This window comes from Ambystoma mexicanum, chromosome 9 (genome assembly GCF_040938575.1).
Source record: "Ambystoma mexicanum isolate Mex_15411 chromosome 9, UKY_AmexF1_1, whole genome shotgun sequence".
NCBI lineage: Eukaryota > Metazoa > Chordata > Amphibia > Caudata > Ambystomatidae > Ambystoma > Ambystoma mexicanum.
Window position 1 is genome coordinate 1,459,278,228 of NC_090931.1, and position 16,068 is coordinate 1,459,294,295.

A 16,068-nucleotide genomic window follows, 5' to 3' on the forward strand; every position below is an offset into this window, starting at 1 on the left:
ACAGGAGATAGATGCTGATTTGTACATCCTTGGGGGGTAGTTTAACTCCTGGGTGGACGAAACATGGGACAGAAGAACCGGAGGGAGCAATGCACCAGGGGAAGGGGAGGATAAACCGTGGCACCTGGGACATGAGATGGAAACTTGCGGTCTGATAGACGTGTGGAAACAACAGCACCTGAGGGAGGAGGGTTACACTTTTTACTCGGCCCCACACAAAACATACACAAGGATTGATTACTTACTCCTAAACAGGGACCAAGGAACAAGGGTGATGGATAGCAAAATTAGGCCGGTTAGTTGGACTGACGATGATATGGTGCTAGTGACCCTAGATATTAGAGGGCTTCATAGCCCGGAAGACAGTTGACGCTGTAATGAAACGATTTGATAGGGTTCCATCTTTGCGGACCAACTGGCCGAATCGATCACTGAATACTTTGAGCTAAACGATACTGGAGAGGTGAGCGCAGGGGTGGTCTGGGATGCAGGAAAGGCAACCTGGAGAGGATTGCTAATTTGGGAAGGGGCGAGGCGTAAAAAAGAAAGGAACCTCACGGAGGACAAACTGAGGAAAGAGATAGTGGAAGGAGAAGAAAAGATGCATGTCACGGCAGGAAACACAGACGAGTTGAGAGAAGAGATACTCCCTAAGAGGGCAGAGCGTTGGGATTGGGGGAAACCATGTGGAAATTCAGATATCTCAAACAGAAGTACTATGAAAAGGGGGACAAGGCGGACCCACTTCTTGCAGCAAGACTTAGGGCGGAAAGGGCGGAGAGATGGGTGTCCGCCTTAGATACCTCCAGAGGGGATTCTCGGGTAACACCAAAAGAGATAGCAGGGGGATTCGCCCAATTTTATGAGAAGCTGTAGAAATCTGAAGCCCTTTAGGAGGACACTGCTGTAAAAGAAAATCTAAGTAAGGTTGAAATGACCAGACTCACGGACTCAGAAGCAGACCACTTAGAGAGTCCGATAACGCCTGAGGAGGTACATGAGGCAATATCGTGCCTCCCGATTGGGAAAGCGCCAGGCGAGGACGTATACACTATTGGATTCTATAAGAGGTACGGAGGGGTTCTGGCTCGCCACATGGTGAAGTTATATAACCACATTCTGGAAACAGAGGCGGCACCAGCCACCTTCAGTAAGGCGCTAATATCAGTGATCCCGAAGGAAGGAAGGGACCCGGCCCAATGTTCATCGTACCTTCCCATTTCACTCCTGAATGTGGATGAGAAGATATTTTAGCCAATAAGGGGTACAAGGTTGACAGGGCCAAACTCCAGTATTGCGAACAGGAAATGTTGTACTTGGGCCAATTAATAATCAGCAAACGGCAAAAGAATAATACCAGACAGAGCGTCATCCGTGCATGCCACGCCCAGACCTGTGACAGTGAAGGACATGCAGAAATGTCTAGGGTTGTCAAATTACTACAGAGCATGGGTTCTAGACTATGCAGCGTACACAAGGTTGCTCCTGCAGGGCATCAAAGAAGCACAGAAAGATAATCACAAACTCAAATGGACTGCAGACATAACACAAACTTTCAATTATTTAAAGGAAGATATATCCACAGCCCCAGTTCTTGCCAGCCCCAGACTACACCCAAGAATTTTACATATTCTCACATTTGAACGTCAAACCTATGATCGCCGTCCTAACACAAAAAAGTACAATGTGTCACAGGTCATTGGACTATTACAGTGGTACACTCGATTCAGTTATGAAAGGCCCATTTGCGGGTGAACAGGCACTCGCTGCAGCTACGTTTGCAATCGAAAAAAGTTCCACAATTGTAATGGGATGCTTAGTAATTCTGCACGTGGAGAATTCACTATTTACCATTTTAGAGAGGTCAAAATCTACCCTGACAACACAGAGCATCGGCATACGAGATTATCCTCTCAAGCCCAAACATTCATGTTGGCGGTACAAAACGGTAAACCCTGCCACATTTCTGACAGAAGTATGTACAGATGAAGATTTGGAAAGACATGACCTTGCCACATGTGAAGGGGAGGAGGATGACATTCCTAAAGCAAGGGATAGCCCATTGGAGGAGGGGGAGGTGCTTTTTGTTGACGGGCCAGTGGCAATTGATCAAGAGACAGGACACAGGCATATGGGTGCAGCACTAGTGCTCCTCAAAGGAGGTGAATATGAAACATTAGTGATAAAAAGACTACCCATGCATTACTCGGACCAAGCAGCAGACCTTGTGGCGCTCATTGAATCGCAACATGCACCACAAGGTGAGCACTTGACCATCTATTCGGACTCAGCATACGTCACTACAACTGTGGATGCCGGGTTGTCAGAATGGTAGATGATGGGTTTCCGGAGAAAAGACAGTTCCGCAGTACAACATGCCGCACTGCTGGATACATTAATTTCTGCATTGTCACAACCCTTTGTGGTGGCGGTCGTCAAATGCGCCACCCACACCAATAACACAGATTAAATTTCATTGGGAAACGCTGCAACGAATGGTGTGGCCAAAATGGCGGACTATCTTCCTGTCCCAGTCATTTCTGAGTATGTCCTGACGACAGAAGCACACGACCATCAAGACAAATGTATACAGCATTACCTGTTGCACAGCTCATCGCACTACAAAGAAAGGCACCAAATGAAGAAAAGGAAATGTGGTACAAAAGTGGGTGTAAACAGTCCCTGACAGATTTGTTATGGCACCAGGAATGCTTTGGTAAACAGTCACTACAACTAAAATACAGAAGAAAATAGATGAGCATTTTAGAGAAAAAAGACTGTCTTGTGAAAATGGAGTGCACAGAAATAAGGATGCTCCGTTAAGCCCCATCATAAGATTGAATGGGAATGATGAGCTTGCTAGATCTCTATTGGATTTGGACACTAGCGATCATATGCTGAGAAAGATGGATCTTTCCGGCATAAGAAAAAATAAAGAGCCGGTTGGTCTTGCGCTGGAAGACGCACCTTTAGAGCTATCAACAGCCTCAGACCATAGAGACCCTCATGCCATAATAGCAGAAGAGAAGGTCCAGGCAAATGGTAACACACTGAGTGCACTCAGTTATGTGCTGAACTCATTAGTGTCTGTCTTCGAACTTTTGAAAGATGAAGTTCAACTCCAATCTGGCTCTCTATTGGAATTGACAAAGGAGGTAGCCTCATTTGATGGGTCAATAGTGGGTTGTTGCAATGTTACTAACACAAAGGTGCTGCCAAAACTGCAGGAGCTGAAGCTTGAATCAATCAAACAAGGCTTGGACATTTCAGCGACTCAAAGATCTCTGGCATCCAAAAATAAATTAGAAGAAACAGACAGGGCACTAAATCAAGCCCTATTGGTTCAATTGCAATCTCTAAACCAAAAACAATTGGTACCCGATCTGCGTGAACTAAGAGGTAGATAACCTACAGATGGATGACGCCCCTCTCTCAGAATCGGTGCTAGAGGAGTTTCAGAGGCTGGCAAATGTGGGCGATGGGTTCTTAGAGGAGGGCCTAGCTGAAAATCTCTCTTCAGTCAACGCTATCGGCCAGATGGAAACCCAAAGAGAGAAGGAAAAAGAAGCATGCCCCCAAAGTGCCAGCCTAGGTAGGAAAAAAGGGCGGAAAAGGGAAGCCAGAAGGCTGAAAAGACTTAAAGAAAAGGTGGTCCAAAAAAAACAGGAAAAAAAGTCAAATAACCAAATGAAAGTAAAATACAAGAACTCAGATACCAACTCTTTCCTGAAGAAACTAGTTAATCCACAACCATCGGTGGCAGAGGAGGACCAAGAAATAGTTGAACTTGACTCATCGCAGAGCATACAGGAAAAAAGAGGGGGAGAAAGGAAGAAAAATGGCCTTGAAAGGGCCTCCCAGCATACCAAAGAAGTCGTAAGGAAAACTAGCTCCAAAAAGAATGAGGCAAATTTCAGCATGACCTCAAGAAGCTCTCAAACAGAGAAAATGACAAATAAACAGGAAATGGCCGCAGAATTGTCAAACGAGAAGAAAGGTCTCAAAATAGCCCCTATCTTCCTCAAGGCCAGATCGATCGAAATTGGAGCTAAAACCACCCCTGTAAAAGGTGGTGACTACTGAAGATCAAAAAACTAACTTAAAGATAGCCCCAATTTATTTGAAAAAAGTGTCTGCTCAAACCCAGAATAAATCCACATCTCAGATGGTGGAAAGTAAAACTGGGTGAAGGCAAATTTAGGAGCTTGGGAGATTCAGACCCTGCTACAGAAATACCAAGAATATCGGAAGAAAATGTGATTCCTGCTCCTGCAATTCCCCTGCCATTAGAACACATGTCTCGGCATGATGATGAAAATACCAATACGGGATCCCACTTTGCGATGCCGATCATTTGGTTATCATTAACTGCAATAAAACAAGCAAAATTCTTAAACCGTGGGGTTATACTTTCAATTCTGAAAAAAGTACTGAGTCTGTTTTTTATAAATAGTAAAGATATAGAATCAGTAAGATTCCCAGACTCTAATAACCCGCTGTTGGCAGAAGTGGGCTGTGCCTCTAGGGAGGTGTTTATGACAATTGATGAAGCAAAGATGGACTTAAAGAAACTGGACCTATTAGTCTCAAGATCCCAATCAGAGACTAGGCAGCCGATAAGCCCGGAAGTAGGGAAGAACATGCAACGTTTAGATGGGGCTGTTAAACATCATTCCCAGACTGAGAAGCCTGTTGGTACCTGTGAACCTTCGAGTGCTTCTAATAAGTACAATACCCTAGCCCTTTTACCAAGCATTCTCTCTGAGGTTTTTTTAAAGCTGGGTTTAGGCTCTCAACATCTTTGAAAATGAAGGTCTAAAAGTAATTTGTTGGAATACACAGGGGCCAAACAACTGTACATTAAGGGTAATGAAGATTTACCTTTTTGAGAAGGGGGATGTCCTGATGTTGCAGGAAACTTGGCTGGTCAATCCAATAGCAGTAGAAGGATACCTTATTAGAGTTCAAGGGGCGGTACAAAAAGCAAGACGGAGGCCAAGTGGGGGGCTTCTCATCGCCTTTAAAAACTCTACATTTAAAGATATTGTTTCTGTTGAGGTGAACATACAAGGTCTGCAATTGTGTATGGCAACATTCAGAAATAGGGGCCATGACCAAGTGATGATCTTCTGCAATATATATTGGAATCCCTCAAATATGGTGCTCCGTGTATTCTTGGATGAGCTTCCTAAGGCTCTAGGAGACATGAAGTTAGCATTTCCAGGGGCCGACATAATCCTGGGGCGTGACTTGAATGCACAATGCATTGATCTCCCAAGAAATCAAAGAATACTAACTGGGAAAAGAATTCCTAAAAATGGTCAGCTGTGGGTAGATTGGTTAAATGACTGGGACCTGAAAATGTCAAACGGGAGCCTGCCAGGAGAAATACCGGTTAATCCAACTAGGATCCAGGGCACATCTGCCTCGATATTGGATTATCTTTTCTTGTCGGGTGGCCTCTTTGAACATAAAGTAAGCCTTAACATAGAAGAAGGGGCGGTAGTGACCATCTCAGGCTGGAACTCTTCTTTCCAGAAATAACATTGATAATCTTGCCATTAAATACTCAAGAGGTTAGTAGCCAGGAAAGGCAAAGTTTGACTACTTAAATATAAGGCAGGGGGAGCTAACCTGAATGAAAGGCTGTTAGCCTTGTCAGAAGCTGTTCAAAAGGAGAATTGCTCACCCTCAGGTTTTATTATGTTTATCTGGCAAACTTGTCCTCCGAAGTCCAACGGTGGTGGCTGCAAACAAACCCACCGGCACATCTATGATGAGGAAACTATGGCAAAGAAAAGAGATTTTAATAGGAAGTTGAAACTCCTAAAAAAAGACTCCCTTTTTTCCAAAACTGAACAAGAGGTGGAAATAAGAAGGCTAAAAAACTCGTACAAACACTGGTCTGTGGCACGAAATATAAAAAGGTTCCAACAGGACTGGGAGCATATCCTAGAAGTTCTGGGCAAGAGGGATGCAAAGGGGTTTTGGGATACCATGCATGAGATGGAGGGGGATAAAACAACCCAACTTTGCAACTTGGTACCCGAGGGTGAATGGATCAAGTACTTAAACTCAGTCTTTGGAAAGCCTGAAAGAACAGCCTGTCACTACAATACTAAGGCTGCTTGACATCTTGAGTTCAACGCCTCGGATATCGAAGAGTGCATTATGAAGGCCTCCTCCTCGAAAGCGGCTGGCCCAAACGGCCTGACCTACCAAGTATTGAAAGGAAACCCGGCTCTATGGGCCAAATTGCTTAATTGGCACTTTAGGGAAATATTGGCAAAGAAACAACTCCCGACATCATGGCGCACCGCTACAGTTATCCCATTATTCAAGGCGGTTGATAGGGAGGCTGCGAAAAACTATCGCCCTGCTGGATTTTGATAGCAAGATTTTTATGAAAATCTTGCTGGGAGAACTGGAAGCATGGGAAAAAAAGTTGGGATGCTGTATAAGTGCCAAACAGGGTTCAGGGGGGGGTCTCAACCGCAATGAATGGAATTATACTAATCCTCCTGAGTGAAAAAACAAAGGCAAAGGGGCGAGAACAATTGTATGGTGCCTGGGATGATTTCTCAAGGGCCTTTGACCAAGTGGACAGGGGCAGGCTTTGGTTGAAGCTAAGAGCAAAAGGCATTCCAGAGGGGCTTTTGGCGCTGCTCATTGAATTCCATAAAGAAAACAATATCAGAGTGAGATTAGATGCAGAGGGCCACCTGTCAGAACCAGTGAGAGTAAACTGGGGGGTGAGGCAGGGTTGTCTACGGGCCCCCCTATTTTTCAATTTATACACAGCTCATATGGGGGACTTCCTAGCACCCTTCATGTTGGCTAGCCCATCCATAAATGGGAAGAAAATACACTGGCTGGCCTACGCCGATGACGTGGTGGTCCTGGATAAAACGGCCATTGGCCTGCAACGTCTACTCAATGGTATTCAAAAATATGCTGTGGAAAATGGGCTCTCGCTAAATTCAAGTAAATCAAGGGTGCTGGTCTTTAGACAAAAGAACAAAAATATTATCTTCCCAAAGTGGTCAATGGGTGGGGAGGTAATTACAAGGGTGGAGGACCTGGTTTATCTGGGGTATAAGACCTATGCCACACCAGCAATATGTAAGGCAGAGTCAGACCTTGATACAAAAATAAAACCATTAGCAGCACAGATGAAAAGAATTCTCTGGAAATATGGTACATTTTCTATCATACCAGTCCTTAGGTTCTACCAGGCCAAAGTCATCCCTGTCCTGCTATATGGTCTTGAAGCCAAACCCCAACTATGGGATACGCCTTGGCAAAAATGGGAAGATCTTTTGTGGAAGTATGTACTAGGTCTATCAATGAGCTTATCTATGGATAACCTTAGATTGGAACTAGGCCTTAGATCATTAAAATCTCAAGCGAGGTGGAAATTGATGTTACTGCAACACCGTATTACGATTACCCAAGACGATTCACTATATGCAGACATGAGAAAACATCTGGAGGTGGGCAGCTCCCAATATTTGGGTAGGTTAGACTTACTGGTGAAGGAACAGCTAGGGAGTGTGGATATAGACCCAAAACTGCTGGAGGAAAACCCAACAAAGGCTAAAAAAAAGTGGTGGAAATGGATTGGATCCAGACACTTGAAAAAATAAGATCAGGGCCCAACCCGAATCCGTTCCAAATGTCGGAAAGAAAATTGGACTTCCTCAGTAAATATCTAATTAAGTTCCCAGATTGGAGACTAAGGAATACATTTATGAGACTACGATTGAACATCTTACATACAGGGGAAATCCTAGCGAGAAGAGGTCTGGGGGCCCGAGCCTTGAACTTGTGTCAGATGGGTGCCAAACCAGAAACTCAATCTATCAAACATATGATGTTGGAGTGTGAGGGCACGAGAAGCTCCAGACAACAGTTCTTCAGCAGGTTCAACATATTGGGGGTACGACCATCTTTGGGGAAGTCTGATTGATCGTCAATCCCAACACAAGACGATTGCAGTAGTTAAGATGCTGAAGGACTGCAAGATAGAACTGTAAAATCTTTGCTAAAAGACTGCTTGAGGGTCTGCACTTCAATATGTTGCCCGCTGAAAATGTTAAATCTTGAACAACTGACCTCCTGATGAAGTTTGCTTCTCTCTTTCTCTTTAATTCTTGTTCTTGTTCTCTCTTTTCTTCAATTCTCATTGTCTCTTCTTCTGGTCTTTCTTTGAGAACTGAAGGTTGAAATAAATTGACCTATTTGCTTTGGATGCACTTTCTTTAAAGCTTTGGATTTTATCAATAGTTTAAATATTTTGTTTGTTTGTGAAAGGTTACATTTGTAACCATATACAATAAAAAAAAAGTAAAGCAGAAATGCCATTAGAGCCACTAGCAGTAGCCATTGACCAACTTCATCACCAAGCCCACAGCTCAAGACAACACATTGCAGCAGACATACAGGACGATTGGCTTGTCCCCAATCTTCAGGAACACCTCACAAATATGATCGTTCATTGCACAATGTGTAAAAGTTTTAGCACAGGCACGACACTCCGGACTTTACGGGGCACCGTGACCCCCCCCCCCTATTGTGCCGTTCCGCAAGCGACACATAGATTATGCCGACATGGGACGAATAGCCTTGTGGGAGAAATTGGCATGGTGGGTTTGCCCCACAGATCTCTTACTGGCAATTCAGTTGTTACACTCGGGAACATCAATAAGGGTTAGTCTGAATGGTGCTGGTTCACAAAATGTGGCTGCAAAGAGTAGTGAGAACAAAAGCATGCATAGGGGAGAGTTTGTAACTGTAGAAGTAACAAAACGGGGAAATGTTGGGAAGGAAATTAACCTAGCCCATAGCTCACCCCCCTAGGCACTTTAGGGTGAGGCGAATCCCAAGAGGAATCCCGTGATGTGCGAAGGGGGAGTGGTTGTACTAAGAGACCTTGTGAAGACATAACATTACGCGAATTGTAGATGTTTAGACTTAGTGCGCGCTTATAAACAGCTGTCATTTTGTAGCAATGGCAGAAACATAGGGCCTGCATGGCAGCACGTTAGACAAAGGCCGAAAACCTGATGAGCCTGAATAGACCCAAGCGCTGATGAGAGAGAGCCTGCGCTGTTAATTACCACAGAAACCATCCTTTGTTCTACAACTGTTCCCAATACGTTTTATCCCAAGAAAGAATGTATGCTACAAGGCAATGAGACCTAGGCTCCTCAGTGTACATGTTATCTCAACCTCTGACCCCCACCCAGCTAACAACAAGTTATGGCCCCTACAACTGTCCGTGTCCCAAGACCCCTGAATTCCAAGATACCAGTTGACCCCAGGCCACTGACCATAAACCTGACAACCATAAAAGATCTAAAAGAATGATCCCCCTATCTGTACTTTACAATGGCATGATTTGTAATACGAGGTGCAGGGAGGGATAAATTAAAGTTCAAAAGCTAGGGTGGAAGCCTTCAACGCTGGACGGCATAACTGGGATGAGTGAAATGTGTGCGTGTCACAGTGACCTCGAGCCTCCCCCTGTACCAGTCCATGATCATGCCAGGTGCCCTGTGTGGTAATAGAATAGCACTGTTAGAATAGTGCATTTAATTGTCTCTTTGACCTTGGTTCCCTAGAGAAGATGAGCGCAGCTGACCCCACGTGATGGAAGACGGACGGACGGGGCCAATGGCCTAGTATCCCCTATGGAGTAGGCAGACGATGCATAGGGCCGCACCAACCTGTCTTGTGGGTTTTTACTGTATGTTAATAATGCTGTGCCCCCTTTTAAGATCATGTTTGCACCCTTTTTGCTCAGAATGTTCCTGAGCAGCAGAGTTCTTTGCTGACACACCTATCTTGTGTGTAATTAAAACGTGTTATCCTGCCAAGAATCTCTTGGCCTTTTTCCCCTAGTGTGTAGTATTTTTTCTGGTGAGAGGGTTTAGGGGCGTGCCTTCAGTCAGTTGATGACCACAGTGACAGAGGTGCTTAAGCCTGGCCTCTGAGGGATTTCCAGGGGTGTTAAAGTCAGACGCAAATGCCCACAAGGATCAAGACTCATCCAATGTAGGTATTTTGAAGGTAGCAATACCAATGAAGATGCAAAACATCCTGCCTCAGAGGAAGCCATATGACTCCCCAACCTATTTCCCTTCTTATCCTCAAGATGTCTATAAGCCATGTTTTGGCATATTGTAACCTTCCCCACAGTGTGGTCATTGGGCTGACACACATACACGTATACACACACACACACACACACACATGCACACACACACGAACACACACACACATAGACATATTTTCAGGACTTTTTCCCACTGCATGAGAAGCACCAATCAAAAAGTAAGCAAATATTCCTCTGAAGACAATAGGGATGAAGGTGCGGGAACAGATCTTTGTAGAAGAAACCGGAAAAATACTCCTTACTTTGACAAAATCACATTTTTTCAGACTGTAGATTACCTACACTATTGAATAAACTCCCAAAGAAAAATGTTAAAATGGGTTACAACACTTGTAAAAAAAGCTTTAAAGCTAAGTTAGTGTTACAAGATCATGAATGCACAAGTCAGAAAAAGGAACTGAGCTCCAACAGTCAGTAGGGTGAAAGATGGGAAAATCTGTACTGTCATTTAGTTACTTTTAATTGACTTACCATCTGACTTCTTGTTTTCATTTGTTTTTAAGCCTTTGTATGGATGTATTGAAGGCTGATGCAGCACTAAGGTGCTATTTGTTTTAAAAAGCAAAAGAGGTTAAAAGGAGACGTCTATATCCATTAACACATGTTTTTCACAAACCTGCTCACAGGGGAAGATATTCAAGGATTATGAATAATAAAGAAGATCCCATGATAGAGAAGTTGGCAACAACCAAACAAAAGGAAGGAACATATGCTGAGTCAGTGGGTGTGGTGGTGTCATCATGCTTTGATCTGTGTACATTCTGAATTATTCTGCTATATAATTATGGAGGGATATTGTGACACTTCAAAAGCTGCATGATCATTTTAAGAAGATTGAGGAGCTCTTTAAGATTTTATGTGAACACATCTTGATCTCTCAATGGCTATCTAGGCAGCAGATGAAAGAAGGAAGGTTTACAAAAAATGAGGTCAATTGACATGATGGATGCCAGCCAAAACTGGGTTGAAGGTGTTGTGCTGGCCATCAGCTGGCCTACTAACTCCTGCTATCCACCCATGCATACCTCCTCCGGCTAGGAAAGGAAAGCAGCTCCATCCCTTGTCTCAAATCACATTCTAAGCTTGCCACTTAAAAGTAAGCCATTGATTGGTTTGATGTTGCAGTAGAAATGCACATTTTGGAATGTTAGTACGTACCTGCCACTTCCTACGAGACAGGAAGAGCTTCAAGTGATCCGTGCTGATGCTTTTGCCTTTAGCTAAGGTCTATAATAAAGAATTGACAAAAATAAGAATTACCCAATCTGTGTTTTGCCGTTCTGTATTCTAGTATTACAAATATTTATTAAGTGCAACAATCAGCAACAAAATCAGCTTCACTGTGCTAGATACATCAATGCCAAGTATACATATACAATACATAAAATCACATAAAACTTGCTGTTACAAGAATCACAGATAGCAGGAAAAGGCAAAGAGGAAAGCATATGTTGCCACTAACATTTACTCCTTTGCAAACAGATGACGTTTTAATCTGACCTTGGAGTAGATGAGATGAAATGACTTCAATGTTATTTGGAAGGGCATTACAAAAGCTGATCCCTCCATCTTATACAACTTAACAGCATTCAACTGTGGAATATATAGACTTTGTTGATGCAACCCTGAGCTTATACATCCTCACACAAATTCAACCTCCACCCTCACAGCATCCTATTTTGGGCCTTTTACCCTGCAATAATGAGGTGGGCAGTTCTTAAGCTCCACCTGTAGAGACCACCTTCGTATTCTTGAAAGCACACGAGTGGCATAAGTTTTAATACATGAGCCCCATTAGAAGAAAGATGCCACGTTTTGTAAAAACAGTTACAGGTAAGTCATATGCTTTTAAAAGACACAGAAGTAGTATCCTACTAACACATGTTCACAAGTAATAGAAGGAGAAAGGATGGGCAATGAGGCTCCCATTATGTAGAAAGGCTCTTCAACATTGTGTATCAGATCTTAGCTTCCCTTTCTGTTGCAATGTCCAGGCAGTAATGCTTGGAGAAAGAATGGGGAACAGCCAGCATAGCTGCCCTGCAGATATATTAATGTGGGAACACCGCATGCACTGCTGCTGTTGCGGATATTGCCCATGTAGAATGAGCTATGATTCTCTCACTGGGTAGTCTAACTTTCCTTTGGTAAAAGGTGAGGGGGGCTGTAATTCATTTTGCCAGTTACTGCTCCGAAATGGCATGTTTTTATTTTTTTAAAACCTTTAATAAGTCCGGTGAATAATCACTGACCCACGTTAATTCCCTCAGTCAGTCTTGCTCATTTGGAGGTTGCTGATCTTTCTATTTCAGTAGGATACATTGCTTGTCTACCATACATCCAATATAAAAAAAAGACCTAAAGCGTCACTCTGGGACCTCCGCCCACACCCCAAATAACATGCTCATAGGTGACTTCTCCAGCTGCCTCTCAACTATGGAAGTGTTGCAAAGATTTGCTCCCAGAAACGCGCAAGCTTCGGACATGCCCACAGCATACGTGCGTATCCCGCATCTGTGCACTTACACCTTGGGCAGCATCCATCATGATCAGGGTACATGTTCCCCAACTGGAGCAGTGTGTAGTGTAGCATAGGCAGGATTTCATATTGGATTCGTTTTATCCTCATGTTCATATACACTGATTTAGTAAACGAGCACAGAGCCTTCCACTGTCCATCTGTTATATCCAACTTCCGCTCCCCGGGCGCCCTCTAATATTCCTTTATAAAGAGTAGCTATATTTTCAGGCAACCAAAGGAGTTGGATATAAAGACAACCACTTTATTCTCGGGCGGCCCTATCGGATTGCATTCCCATCGCTTCTGTAGAGCAGCCCTCAATCTATAGAGCTGAAGTAGTACTGTGGGTGTGTCCTTATGCCCTTCCCTCCAGGTGTGAAGTGTTAAGAACTCCCCGGCAACCAGCGGTAGAACGGGTTGTCCGTGTCCGTTCTTGCAAAAAAGGCTCTCCAAGCTAATAGTGTTATCAGCATAGGATCAAATGGGCACTCATCCTGGAAGGTTGTGTATCAGCGATTTCAAGTCTGTATCCCCTGCAGCTGCCGTTTCTAATTTGACATGTGGTGGGAGCTCATCTACCCCATACCAATAGGTTGCATACTGCCCCTGGGCTGCCAGCCAGTAGACCTCCATATGCGGGTTAGTAAACTCTCTTTATTTTAGGGTCGCGCCATATCTTCCCATTTCTCCTAACGGCCACAGAGTGCCATACAAATCTAGACATATCACTTTGTAGGTCTTGAAAGAAATGCTTGCCATGGCCATAGTGGCACGTTTACAAAAAGATACAACCATATTAATTAGTGCTAGCCGGCCAGCCAACGGCATAGGCATCCGCAACAACTCATCCATTTTCGTATGCACATATGTTGCATGAGTGGTAAAGTTATCAGCCAGTGTATCAGTGTACTTCTGCCCCTGTAGATCAGGACTCTGGTATCCTCCCCATATTGGGTTGTGCATCAGTCAAGGGGAATGCTTCCGATTTATCATAGTACACAGTGAATCCGGGAATAATGGTCAATACAAGTAATGTCCTCCATGATAGGCTCCAGGTTAGTGTAGGGGTCTCTGACGTACAACAACACGCCATCTGCATATAGCGAGATGATCTCTGGCTGTCCCATTATCCGAAATGCCCTGCTTCCTATGGCAGTGTCTGATCAAATGCGACATGGGCTCAATCGCTAAGGCAAAAAGTATGGGCGATAGCGGGCAGCATTGACGTGTACCCCTACTAAGCTCGAATGGTTTAGATTGTACCGCGTTAAATCGGACAATGGTAGTCAGGTGCGAGTACAGAAATTTAATATATTGGATTAGTTGCTCTCCCAAATTACATTTACGCAGAACTGCAAATAGAAACGTCCAGGATACCATGTTGAATGGTTTTTGTGTGTCCAATGCTACAGCTACTGATTGATCCGCTGGCGATATGCAGTCCATATTAAACAGCCACTTGAGATTTATGGACGTAGACCTTCCTGGTATAAAGCCAGCCTGATCCTGGTGTATTAGATAGGGCATAAGGGGCAATAGTCCATTAGCAATGATTTTAGCGTACACCTTAGTGTCTACATTCATGAGATAGAATGGCCAGTAAGAGCCACATTCATCACTGGGCTTCCCAGGTTTCAGCAGTACTATAATAGTGGCTTCTCGAATCGTCTTCATGAGATGCCCTTTCTGCACTGATTCCTCCCACACATTTAATAGATAAGAAGTTAAAAGAACCCTTTATTCAATTTAAGATTCTGCAGTTAGTCCATCTGGACGTGGCAACTTGTTTTTCGGGATGTCTCTAACTACCTGCAGGATTTCTTCCAAAGTGAAGGGAATATTTATCTGCCCTTTGGCACTTTCCGAGAGAACAGAAATATGGATGGTCTTCAACCGGGTCTGTAGGCCCTCCTAATAAAAAAAAAACCTTGTATTGCATCTGCTGATGTTCATCCCACACCCCAACTGCATAAATCGGACCCCTTTCCATCTGAATCAATTTGGAGAGTGTCCTGCCAAAAATATTTCACCTTCCTATCTGTATGGAGCTTAAACGTCTCCAGGTGGATCTTAATGTCTGCCAGTGTAGCATGGTTGGGCGTAATCGCATATTTGCTTTCTAGAGCTTTAAGTTTAGCTACACTGTGGGCTATATCTCTGTGTATAGTCTTAAGCACGCCAAACTCCCTGGACATAGCCATTCCCCTGATAAATACCTTGAATATTTCCCAAAGAGTGCCTTGTGATACTGTGTTATCATTAGTTTGAAAGAAAGTATGGTTGCCATCCTCAATGCTCGTTTTAAACACTAGGGGCCTAATCAGGGGTTGGGCGGAGCGGCAAAAATGCAGCGGTAATGCTATTACCACCACATTACCGCTCTACCCAATCCCGAGTTTTGGTGGAAAGCTGGAAATGTACCTCCAGCTTTGAGCTGGAGGTAAATCTTCAGCTTTCTGCCCGTTTTTGGAACTATTACCGCCAGTGGTAATAGCGCCGAAAATCATCATAGAGTCCTAGAGAATTACTGCCTTAACACTATTCAGGATCCAGCGCTGATAGCGAAGGACCGAGTAGCGGTAACGCTTATAGCGTTGGCGGTATGCCAGCGCAATTACCGCCAGGATACCGTTAAGGCTATGATGAGGCCCTAGGTCCTGCCAACGACTTAAACTGCCACACTGCCCGATCCCACTTTTTCTTGCCCCATCCCAAGGAGAGCATTTGATCCAAGTAGGTACATGGCAGTATATCGGCTTCCACTGTTTGTCCCACCAGGCACTCTAAGATTGAAAATAAGTCAATTCTGGATGACATATCATGTACCGATGAGCAATAAGAGAATCCCCATGTCGCTGGGTGTAAAGTCTGCCATATATCACAAAGAAGCAGCCTAACCATTTGGTTTAGAATGCATCCTGCTGCTTTTGAGAGCAATTGGGGCGTCTTCCCTGTGCAGTCCATGTGTAGGTCCATTATTGTGTTCATATCCCCCACCATATAATCGATGTCAAGGGATAAGTCATAATAGAAGACTGGTTTCAGGCGCAATATGGGCACCTCTCTTAATGGCATTGTAGTGAATTGTCTACAGTCCCTTGCATGGAACGGAACATATGAGAGTGTATTTGAGACTTCTCTTGACCTTAACGCTGCCTTTGACGCGGTCGATAGGGGCCTGCTCTGGTGGATACTGGCTTTATGGGGAATACTGAGGAGTTTACTGAGACTTATAATGGCTCTATACTCAGATACATCATTAAGGGTTTGTCTGAATCATTTAGGGACCCTTTCAGAAAGTATTCCAGTGGGCAAGGGTGTACGACAAGGCTGCATGTTAACACACTTGCTCTTTAACATGTACCTAGTA

At 44.0% G+C, this 16,068-nt stretch overlaps 1 protein-coding gene across 4 annotated transcripts in view; it reads right to left on the reverse strand.

The window, feature by feature from the left end:
• The window catches only part of SPEG (striated muscle enriched protein kinase), a 2,620,794-nt gene that overhangs the window by 593,338 nt on the left and 2,011,388 nt on the right, over positions 1 to 16,068 (reverse strand). For all 4 annotated transcript variants that reach the window (XM_069616880.1, XM_069616879.1, XM_069616881.1 and 1 more), the window contains one exon: positions 11,336 to 11,404. In XM_069616880.1, the coding sequence (XP_069472981.1) occupies positions 11,336 to 11,404 (69 nt within the window). The remainder of the gene's footprint in view (positions 1 to 11,335; positions 11,405 to 16,068) is intronic.